Here is a 12,410-nt window from a genome sequence, read left to right on the forward strand (position 1 = left end):
AGGGAATTGGGGGGAAGAGAACATCACAATCTTACCCAAGTAGCCATCCTCTGCCTCCTGGTTCATGGGCTGATTACCCACAAATCTTTCATCCTTCAGATCTGGTTCCAGGTCTATAAATCCCCCAGCCCAATCGAGAGCCCCAGGAGCTCCCACCACTCTGCTGCCCTGCAGAAAGAAAAACACTAGGGGCAGGTCAGCTGTTTTTGTGCCCTTCTTCAGAAACAATTTTGTCTCGGGGTTTTACTCAGTTACTTTGGTCCTCAGACCACTATGTGGGGTTTCCCCACTCCAAAGTTTATCCTCCGCCCAGCTACTATGTATGGGGATTTCCCTAGAGTACAGACCTGATAATGCCATTCCCCCTACTCCATAAATTCCAATGTTTCCTTAACTGCCTTTTCTTCAACCTACCTTGACCAAGTCAGCACTGATCCCACTGGAAGACAGCTCCATCTTGAAAGAAATCTTATCTTCCTGTTTACTAGTACCTGTGAGGAGTCATAGAGTAGATGGACAGTGGAAAGAATATTAGATCTCAAATCAGAATTGGGTTCAAATTCTGACTTTGCTACTTGCTACCTATGTCACTTGAGCAAACTGCTTAACTGTCATAAACTTCAGATGTTCTACTTCAGTGGTTCCTAACTTTTTTGAGGGTAAGAATCTTTTTTAATATAAATTTTTTCAGATGTTTCCCCTAAATAATAATAATTGTACTCTTTGTGATCATTCATGGAAAAATAATAAGAATAATAATAATAGCTAATTTTTATAGAGAGACAGTGGACTTTTTACAATTTCACAGACAAAATCCTCAGTCTCCAGACTCTGGGCATTTTCACTAGCTGCTATTCCACATGCCTGGAATGCTCTAACTCCTCATCTCCATTTCATGGCTTCCTTTGATTGCCAGCTAAAATCCTGTGTTCTACAAAAAGACTTTCCTGATCTCCCTTAATGCTAGTGCTTTCTTTCTTTATTTTTAAAAAATCCTTTCCTTCCGTCTTAGAATCAATATTGTATATTGGTTCTAAGGCAGAAGAGAGGTAAGGGGTTAGGCAATAAAGGCCTCAGCTAAGAAGTATCTGAGGTCACATTTGAACCCAGGACCTCCTGTTTATTGGCCTGGCTCTCAACCCACTGAGCCACCCAGCTGTCCCCTATTTCCTTCTTTCTATTGATTATCTCTAATTTCTCCTGTATATGTCTTTTTTTTTTTAAACCCTTACCTTCCATCTTGGAGTCAATACTGTGTATTGGCTCCAGGGCAGAAGAGTGGTAAGGGCTAGGCAATGGGGGTCAAGTGACTTGCCCAGGGTCACACAGCTGGGAAGTGGCTGAGACCAGATTTGAACCTAGGACCTCCCGTCTCTAGGACTGGTTCTCAATCCACTGAGCTACCCAGCTGCCCCCTCTCCTGTATATGTCTTGTTTGTACAAAGTTGTTTACATGCTGTCTCTCCCATTAGACTGTGACCTACTAGAGAGTAGACTGTCTTTTGCCTAGCACAATGCTTGGGACATAACAGGCATTAAATAAATGCTTTTGAGGAGCAGCTAGGTAGCACAGTGAATAAGAGCCCCAGACCTGGAGTTGAGAGGACCTAGATTAAAATCTGACCTCAAACACTTCCTAGCTGTGTGACCCTAGGCAAGTTATTTAAGCTGAATTGCCTAGCCCTTGCCATTCTTCTGCCTTAGAAATAATACTAAATCAGAAGATGTAGCATACCAGGTATATTAGCATCTTGAAAGTATGATTGGTGTATTGATATTGTATCTTATGTGTTCATATACCAGACTCATGGGCATGTTACTTACTGATTATTGTATTACCAAATCATCAGTCCAAAGGACAAAAAGAATTCCTGAGCAGGACATTATTTGCCACAGGGTCCCAGCTCCCACCTTGTAGCCCACATTCCTTACCAAGTCACATGTTTGATTAACCTCCTCCTCTTTGATTACATGATTGTCAATTGAGCCAATGTTAAAGCCTATGCCATGTCACATGTTCATTGGCTACCTCCCACTCCACATTCCAAAAAAAGTTTGAGGGCACGTGTAGAGCTCTCTCAATTCTATCAGAGGGGCACACACAATGGAGCCCATATTTTTTAATTCCTTGTCTCAGAATCTTTATTCCTTTGTCTCTGTCTCTGTCTCTGTCTCTGTCTCTGCCTCTGTCTCTCTCTCTCTCTCTGTCTCTCTCTCTCTCTTTCTTTCTCCCTCTCTCCCTCTCTCTCTCTCTCTCTGTCTCTGTCTCTCTCTCTTTCTTTCTCCCTCCCTCTCCCTCCCTCTCTCTCTCTCTCTCTCTCTCTCTCTCTCTCTCTCTCTCTCTCTCTCTCTCTCTCTCTCTCCCCCTCCCTCCCCCTCTCTCTCAATCTCTCTTTCTCTCCTCTATCCATTTTCCTTGTTTCCAATCTCCTTCTCAGGTGTCCACCTACAAAAATATTAATATGTAACTGCAGGAGGTTACAAAAGATAAGGGTTTCTTAAAAAATGAAAAGAGGAAGAAATGCTTTCTTTTTTAAACCCTTACCTTCTGTCTTGGAGTCAATACTGTGCATTGGCTAGGCAATGGGGGTTAAGTGACTTGCCCAGGGTCACACAGCTAGGAAGCGTCTGAGGCCAGATTTGAAGCTAGGACCTCCCATCTCTAGACCTGGCTCTCAATCCCCTGAGCCACCCAGCTGCTCCTGAGAAATGCTTTTTGACTGTGTAATGCTTTAAGATTTACAAAATCCTTTACAAATATTATCTCATTTTATCCTCACGACATTGTGAGGTAGGTTCTATCATAGTCCCCATTTTACAAATGAGGAAACTGAGACATACAGAGGTTAAGTGACTTGTCTAAGGTCCTACAGCTAGAAAATACCCAAGACTGGATTTGAAATCAGGTCTTTCTGACTTCAGGTCTGGCACTCGTTCTATTATACCAGCTAACTATTTCAAATAAACAATGAAGAAAAGTTACTATGAATTCAATAGCCTTTTAAATGAACTCATGTTTGACTAATTACAACAGCTACATATACCTGAGAAGGATTTATTCAATTTATAGAAGGTATGTCTTATTTATTTTCCTAAGAGATTTCATGAAATGGGGCATAAGAGCATATAGATTGATTGAGAAGCACTGATTTAATCCATCTTTCACTGTGTTTTAAAAGAATTATTGATATCCATTGTCTTTAAATTTCAATCATTTCCAGGCCCAGAGATGGGAGGTCCTGGGTTCAAATGTGGCCTGGGCAAGTCACAACCCCCACTGCCTAGCCCTTACTGCTCTTCTGCCTTGGAACCAATACATAGGACTGATTCTAAGGGTTTAAAAAAAATTTTTTTTTCAATCATTTCCCATCCCCACTACTAGACTGAAGCATCTAATTAAGCAAAAACTTGCTGATAAAGAAAACTTGTGTGATCGTTAGAATGTGACCTCTTCTGCTTTTTGCCTTTCTTATATCCCCAATATTTAGCACTATGTCTAGCACATTTAAAAAATAATAACTCTTACCTTCCATCTTAGATCAATATTATATATCAGTTCCAAGGCAGAATAGAGGTAAGGTCTAGGCAATGGGAGTGGGGGTGGTAAGTGACTTGCCCAGGGTCACCCAGCTAGGAAGTGTCTGAGGCCGAATTTGAACCCAGGACCTCCCATCTCTAGGCCTGGCTCTCAATCCACTGAGCCACTCAGCTGTCCCCCACACATAGTAAGCTCTTAATAAATGTTTATTGGCTAACTGATAACATATTCTCTATGCTTATTCTCTCCTTTGGTAATTCCTCACCTTCCATGAGTTTCATTATCACCTCTATGAGAATGACTCCCAGATGTGTATCTCTAGCCCTACTTTCTCTTCTAAGCATCTATTACTACCTTTTGGACATTTCAAAATAGATGTTCTATAATCATCTCAAATTCAACATGTACAAGACAGAACTCTCAGACTTAGATACTTCCTAGCTATGTGACCCTGGGCAAGTCAGTTAACCTGAATTGCCTAGTCCTTACCGCTCTTCTTTCTTAGAACTGATACTAAAACAGAAGATGAGAACCAGAACCCAAAACTCACTCCTCTTCTGGACATTCCCATTTCTCTGGAGGGCACAACCTTCTTATTCTTATTCCCACTCACCCAAGTATCCAATTTGTTTTCAGATCTTAACTCTCCCTGAACATCTCTTCAGTCCTTTTTCTTGATTCACAGGCTGCTACCCTAGTACAGGTACCCTTCTTGACACCTATCAAAGCCTCCTCACTGGTCAGCCTCCCTCAAGTGATCCTCTACTCCAATCTTCCCTCCACACAACTCCCACACTGTTTTTCCTAAATCACCCACCAAATCACTAAACTCCAGAGGCTTCTTTTTCCTTTTAGGACCAATATAAACTCCTCTGTATGAGAGTGTAAAGCCCTTCACAACCGAATCCTTACCTCCTATTCCAGTCTTATTATGTCCTGTCCAACCTCTGGGTTCTAACTATAGTGTTCTGCTTGCTATTATTACACAGCACACACATATACACATACACCCCCATTCCAATTCATCTTTGTGTCCTTACACCCACTATCCCCCAGGCCTGGGAAGGTTTCCTTTTAGAATTCCTTGTTTCCTTCAAAAAACAAGTTCTGTCTCCAATGTGAGCCCTTTCCTGGTTCCCTCAGCTGCCAAGACTGACCATCTTCCAACAAAAAAATTTCATATATATATATGCTGTCTCCTTGAGAGCAGAGACTGTTTCATTTTTTGTCTTTTCAACCCCAGCACCCAACACAGTGCCTGGCAATAGCCAGCGATGACTGTCTATTGATTAACTGAATCTATATGATATTCTGTCCCAGGTCATAGCATTCTGCTATGAGAAAAGAGTCCTTTCATTTTAGATGAAAAAACTGAAACCAGGGGTTGGAAGTGACTTGCCTAAAGTCACAGAGATCCTAGCCAACAGAGAAGGCAGTTCAGGGGAAAAGCTCCCCCAAACCTGTTCCCAAATGATTAAAATTGTTAAGGACTGAGAAAGAAAAACTAACCCTAATCCTAGAACTCCATACAGATTAGCATTACACTGCAATGTTTCCAACCACCTTATAACAAAGTTTAGCTCCCTGATGATTATTCATTCATTTAATGTAATGTACTGACAAACAGATAGACAGACAGATAGATAGACAGACAGACAGACAGACTGAGATAGAAAGATGAACTGCCTGTTAATGTGAGGGACCTTGAGTTTGGTGCCAAATGAGATTAAAAAAACATACTAAAGGCCCCAGCCCTCAAGGAGCTTGCAAGTTAGCTCTTCTTTGTGTCTAATGAGGATTGAGAAGATGTAATATAATCATCTTCCTCTCTCTCTCTTGCTCAAACATTTGAACATATGATCTGAGGTATACTGAGAGCCAGTGTGGTCTCCTGGGTGGAGTGCTGGCTGGTCCTAGAGTCAGAAAGCACTTGGTTGCTTTTGTACTTCAGACACTTAGGCAAAAAGTCTACTTCCTCCTACTGAGTACCCTTTCCTCTTTTGGCTTCAGAGAAACCACATTCTCATAGTTCTCCTCCTACCTCTTTAAATACTCCTTCCTTTTTCTCTTTCACTGTGACCCCTTAATATGAGTGTTTCCTAAAGGTCTGTCCTTGGCACCTTTTTTTTTTAAGCTCTTATTTTCTGTCAGAATAGATACTAAGTATTGGATCCAAGGCAGAAAAGTGGTAAGGGATAGGCAACTGGGATTACATGATTTGCCCAGGGTTACACAACTGGGATGTGTTTGAATCCAGATTTGAACCCAGTTTCTCCTTCCAGGCCTTACTCCATCCCCTGAGCTACCTAGCTGCATATCTTTTTTTTTTTTAAACCTTCCATCTTGGAATCAATACTGTGCATTGGCTCCAAGGCAGAAGAGCAGTAAGGGCTAGGCAATGGGGGTCAAGTGACTTTCCCAGGATCACACAGCTAGAAAGTGTCTGAGGTCAGGTTTGAACCTAGGACCTCCCAACTCTAGGCTTGACTCTCAATCCACTGAGCTACCCAGCTGCCCCCTATATATCATTTTGAACATCTACCTATAGACAAATTTATTCAGATCCTTTTCTGGCCCTTTCTGCCAACATCATCATTATCATCACTCATATATCTATAATAATAAGTAATGTGATGAATATTAAATACAAATTATTAAATATATCAATATTATATAATAATATTAATAAAATAATAATAATCTCTCACATGGCTATATAACACTTTCCTCAAACCAACCCTGAGAGGTAGGTAAGATGTGTATAATTATTTTTATTTTATACAAAAGGAAATGAGACACCAGAAGTTAAGCAATTTGTTCAGATTCACATGGCTAGTAAGAAAAGACAGCCATGCTTATGTTGATAGAGCTTGGTCCAAACTAATTCAATCATTCTGGAAAGCATTTTGAAATTATGCTCAAAAAGTGACAAAAATATCCCTTTTCTTTGGCCTAGTGGTCCTACTGTTAGGTGTTTACCTTATAGAGGCCAAAAAAAGAAGATAGGCCATATACAACAAAATATTCATAGTAGCACTTCTGTGGGGAACAAAGAATAGGGGGAAAAAGTAGATGCCTGTTAATTGGGGAAAGGCTAGATAAATGGTGGTACATGTGGAATATTATTACATCTTGAGAAACAACAAACATGAAAAAATTCAGAGAATCAGAGGAACACGTCAACTGAGTCAAAGTGTTTAGCAGAATCAAGAAAATATTACATACAGTAATTATTATAATGTGACATAAACACTTCCACATCATAGCCCTTCACCTATTGAAGACAGCTTTTGTGTCTGCTATGAGTCTTCTTTAAGTTTGTGTCTTTCTTTTTCTTTTTTTCTACCTTTCTTTATTTCTTCCTTCCTTTCTTTTTTTTAGGCAAACAGGGTTAAGTAACTTACCCAGGCTCAAAACAGCTAGTAAATTCTGAGTCCAGATTTGAACTCAGAAAGATGAGTCTTCCTGACTCCAGGCTAGGCACACTAGCCACTGTACCACCAAGCTGCCCATATACCCCATTCTTTCCATTGATTTGCCAATGGCAGGGCTTGGAGTCCCTTCCGTATGTTAAATGTCCCCTTAAAAGTATTGAATGAATAATACAGAATGTGAAAGCTAGACTGAAATTCTGAATGTGGAACCCAGACCATGTGAAGTAGAGGAGACTTGAGAAGGCACAAAGTAGGGATGTTCCTCAACTGGAGAATGGCTGAACAAATTGTGGCATATGATGGTGATGGAATACTATTGTGCTATAGAAGGAATGATGAACAGGGTGATTTCAAGAATTGAAAAGACCTCCATGAACTGATGCAGAGTGAAATGAGCAGAAGCAGGAGGACACTGTACTCAGAGACGGATACACTGTGGCAAAATAAAATGTAATAGACTTTGCTACTAAGAGCAATACAGTGATCCAGAGCAATTCTGAGAGACTTATGACAAAGAATGCTATCCATCTCCAGTGAAAGAACTGTTGGAGTAGAAATGCAGATGAAAACATAGGATTTATTACTTATTTATTTGGATATATGTTTAGGGGTTTGGGGTTTGTAAGATTACTCTCTCAACAAAAAGGAATACTATGAAAATATGTTTCAAGGGGAAATACATGTGTAACCCCGTGGAATTGCTTGTCAACTCCAGGAGCGGGGAGAGAAGAGGGGAGGGAAAGAATATGAATCATGTAACCTTGGAAAACTTTTGTGTAAGCTTGTTACTAGAATAAAATAAAGAAAACATTTTTTAAAAGAAGGTAGAAAGTGAAAGTCAAACGGAAAAGAATGAAAACAAAAAGAAATAAGGGAACTGACTCCAAGTCTAGCACTCCATCCACTGTGCCATCTAGCTGCCCTTGAAGCATTTTTTAAAAAACATGCACAGAAGAGAATAATAGGAAATCAGAAGGAATCATAAGCAGGAGGAAAACTTTGAAAGTTATAGGCTGAACATGTGTGTGTATACACACACACTTAAGAAAAGTAAGCTAGATCTTAGAGATTCATAGTTTTATATATAATTCCCTTTTCTTTTGTTGAACTCTCTAAATAGGAATTAAATGTAAAATAAATAACAGAATAATCAACTAAATGCTTTGTAATTATAACAATTAAGCTTGTCCCCAAAGAAGAGTTGAGAAGAGGCACTTTTATCTTTTCTTTGTAACAGTGGGGGACTATTAATGGAGAACAGGCAATGGATGAGTTGGCTGGCTTTTCTGAACTTTTTTCTCCCCTATTTCTTTCTGAAATCGTTGTTATAAGGTATCATTTGGTGAGTAGGGTGGTAGTAGGAGCATATTTGGAAATGAAGAGAATTTCATTAAAATGATTGGTAAGGTTTCAATGAAAACAAGATGAAGTTGTTGTTTTGTTTTTTTTCCCCAAACCCTTACCTTCCATCTTAGAATCAATAATGTGTATTGGTTCCAAGGCAGAAGAGTGGTAAGGCCTAAGCAATGGGGGTCAGGTGACTTGCCCAGGGTCACATAGCTGGGAAGTATCTGAGGCCACATTTGAACCCAGGGCCTCCCATCTATGAACCTGGCTCTCAATCCACTGAGCCACCCAGCTTCCCCCAAGATGAAGTTTTAAATGCCAGTTTCAAGATTTTAATTCCTATCTTTTTCTCAATCCAGGTTCAGTTCTCCATCCACTTTCCAAAGAGAGCAAACTATGGGACTGATTTCACTGGGAAGAGGTCTCCATTGGAAGGTATTAGGGAATCTATCCTCAACTCTATTCTAGTCACCATTTTTATAAGTAATTTAGTTGAAGGCAAAAAAGGCATGTTTATCAGGTTTGCAAATGATATAAAGCAAAATAAAATAATTAATACATTAGACAACAGAATCAGGGTTCTAAAATATCTCAGTAGACTGAGGATTGGTTGAAACTAACAATATAAAATTAAACAGGGAAAATTTTAAATTTTAAGGTTGATTTAATGTTAAAAAACAAACAAATAAACTCTAACTCCAAAAATAGAGGATGAGAACTTGCTTAGTTCAAGTGAAAAAAAAAAAAGTCTTTTTCCCCTATGACTGACCACAAGTTCAATCTGAAGCAATAGTGTGACACAGAAGCCAAAAACACATAATGCAATTTTAAATTTCATTAAGGGAAGTCCAAAACCCAGGGTGAGGGGATGACATCCCTTTCGGGCTATTTCAAGACTATTTTTTTTCAGTTCTGGGTACCATTTTTAAGTATGTGTTGCCAAAGCAAATGGAATGCATGCAACATGTTAAGGAACTACTGATATGAGAACTGTCTTCAATGTCTAATAGGCTATTTTGTAGAAATGTTATTTTTAGCTGTACCAGATCTCAAACTACTATAAAGCAGTAATCATCAAAACAATTTGGTAATGGGTGAGAAATAGAAGGGCGGACCAATAGAATAGATTAACTACGCAATATACCAAATGAGCATAGCAATCTAGTGTTTAATAAACTCCAAAGATTCTAACTTTGGGGACAAAAAAAAATCAGTATTTGACAAAAACTACTAGGAAAACTGGGAAACAGTATGGCAGAAACTAGCTATCGACCAATATCTCACACCCTATACCAAGATATGGCCAAAATGGGCATATGGTTTAGACATAAAGAGTGATAGCATAAGCAAATTAGGGGAGCATGGAATAGATTTATGAAGAAAGGAAGAATTTATGACCAAACAAGAGATAGAGAACATTACAAGATGTAAAATAAATAACTTTGATTATATTAACTCGATAAGTTTTTGTACAAACAAAACTAATACAACTGAGATTAGAAGGGAAACAGCAAACTGGAAAAAATTCAAAGCAAATTTCTCAAATATATGGAGAACTGAGTCAAATTTATAAGAATACAAATCATTCCCCAATTGACTAATGGTCAAAGGATAATGAACAGGCAGTTTTCAGATGAAGAAATCTAAGCTCTCCATAGTCACGAGAAATGCTCTAAATCGCTATTTAAAAACCCCCCAACAACAAACACTTAACTTCTATCTTAGAACGGATATTAAATATCCATTCTAAGGCAGAAGAGCTATAAGATCTGACTCTTTATTCATCGAGCCACAAAGATGCCCCTCTAAATCATTATTGATTAGAGAAAAGCAAATTAAAACAACTCTGAGATACCATCTCACACCTATGAGATTGACTAATATGACAATAAAGGAAGGTGATAAATGTTGAAAGGAATATTGCAAAATGGGGGCACTAATACATTGTTGGTGGAATTGTGAAAACTGATCCAACTATTCTGGAGAGCAATTTGGAACTATGTCCAAAGGGTTATAAAATTGTATATGCCAGTAATACCACTACTTGTAACTGGGAAAATAAACTTTTTTAATGTGTTTTTTTTAATCTTTATGAATAATGGAAAGACCTCTGGAGTTGAAATCAAAAGATTTGTGTAAGAGACCAGGCTTTGATATTTATTAGCCTAGGGTCACCCTGGACAAGACCCTTTGAGTCTCAGTTTCCTCATTGATAAAATGAGGGAAATAATGTGATGAAGAAAGTACTTTGGAAGTCATTAAATGTTATATAATTCTGTTGTTATTAATATTAGTATTATCTTTCCAAGTAGATTATTAGCTTCCACAGAGAAGAACTAAATCTTTCTGGGGGAGGGGGGTTGGTATCCCACTCAAATGGAGCAGGACAGATATTGGATAAAATTTTCAAATTTTCAGAACAAATAAATCAAGGCATGATAATTTTCACTGAAAAGACATTTTTCTCTTTATAGCTATGTGGAATAATAGAGTATCAGTCCTCGAGCTAACTGCTTGCCTCAGTTTCCTCTTTTTATTTTTAATTTTTTTTTCAGGTTTTTTTTTCAGTTTCCTCTTATAATATTGTCACCTACCTCCCAGTGTTGTTCTGAGGATTAAATGAGATCATGTAAAGCTCTTAGCACAGTACTTGGCACATAGTAGGTGCTATATGAATGTTAGCGATTAGTATTACTGTTGTTATTGTTATCATTACTCTTCTTCCCAGGGCATGCCACTCACCCTCGATGTCATAGATCTTCTTCTCCAAGTCATCAAACAATCCCTTAAGCTTGTCATAGGTGTCCAGAATTTTCACAAAGTCCGACTTGGGAGTTGAGGCAAAATCATCAAGTTTCTCAGGTTCTTGAATTCCACCCCCAATCTGTGGGAGAGTGAAGGGGTCACATCAGCATGCTCCCCAGTGGATACTTCAGAACCTTCAAAGAAAGATCCCTGAGCCAGCACCCCACCAGAGAGGGACAAGAACAGGAAGCATCTGGGTCTGGGAAAGAGCTGGGACTACAAGGTGGGCAGCCTAGGAGATCCATACCCCAATCACGTAACGGATGATGTGCTTGGCTTGCTCGATGTTTCCAGTATCAGTGGCATCCCCATCTGTGATGATGATCATTACTCGTACAGCCTCAGGGCGGGCACCCCGATTCATATTAAACACATCTTCACTGTATCAAGAAATGGAAGGAAATGAGGGCTTTCTCTCCCTACCTCCGCAGTAGAGAGGGCAATGGGCATTGTTCCTGCTTCATTACGTCACTCTCATGGGTAAAGAAAAAAGTATAGCCTAGTATAGAGGAAAGAGCTTGAGATCTGGGTTTATTCCAGATCTCCTACTTCTTATCTAAGGGATTTTGAGCAAAAACTGAAAATAAAGGGGGCGGCTGGGTGGCTCAGGGGATTGAGAGCCAGGCCTAGAGACAGGAGGTCCTGGGTTCAAATTTGACCTCAGACACTTCCCAGCTGTGTGACCCTGGGCGAGTCACTTGACCCTCATTGCCCAGCCCTTACCATTCTTCTGCCTTGGAACCAATACACAGTACTGATTCCAAGATAGAAAGTAAGAGTTGGGGGAAAAAAAATCATGGGTAGGAAGAATTCTGAGAAACATAAGACAGGAGTGATTTAGATGGGGAGGTGGAAGAAACATAAAAAGGCAACTGAAATTGGGATTGCAATGATCAAGATTCATTATATGTATATATCATATAATGTACAACCTATATCATATTACCTGCCTTCTTGGGGAGGGGTAGAGAGAAGGGAGAGAATATACATTACAAAAGGGTAGAAACCAAAATTTAAAAGTATTGATATATAATCTGAAAAAAAATTATTTTCAAAAAAAATGATTCGTTATAGAGACTAGACAACAATGGATGCCTGAGGTGGAGCCAAAATAGCATAGAAGGTAAAAGGGACCCACTTGATCTCTAGATAACAATGGATACCAAATGAGGCAGACATGGGCAGAGAGAATGCTGTATGGGTTAATTTTGCCTTTGTTTTCCTTAGTTATGGGGGAGAGTTGGTGGAAGAGCATATTGGAAAATGACTAGGATTCTTTTTTTTTA

General features: G+C 39.2%; 1 protein-coding gene across 1 annotated transcript in view; it reads right to left on the bottom strand.

Moving 5' to 3' along the window:
* The window catches only part of ITGAL (integrin subunit alpha L), a 42,381-nt gene that overhangs the window by 24,025 nt on the left and 5,946 nt on the right, over positions 1-12,410 (bottom strand). The window contains exons 8-11 of the mRNA XM_056806382.1: positions 11,372-11,504; positions 11,062-11,203; positions 415-491; positions 36-168 (exon numbers count right to left, since the gene is read on the bottom strand). Coding sequence (XP_056662360.1) covers positions 36-168; positions 415-491; positions 11,062-11,203; positions 11,372-11,504 — 485 coding nt within the window. The remainder of the gene's footprint in view (positions 1-35; positions 169-414; positions 492-11,061; positions 11,204-11,371; positions 11,505-12,410) is intronic.

The sequence above is a fragment of the Monodelphis domestica genome, chromosome 7 (assembly GCF_027887165.1).
Source record: "Monodelphis domestica isolate mMonDom1 chromosome 7, mMonDom1.pri, whole genome shotgun sequence".
In the NCBI taxonomy this organism is placed as follows: Eukaryota; Metazoa; Chordata; class Mammalia; order Didelphimorphia; family Didelphidae; genus Monodelphis; species Monodelphis domestica.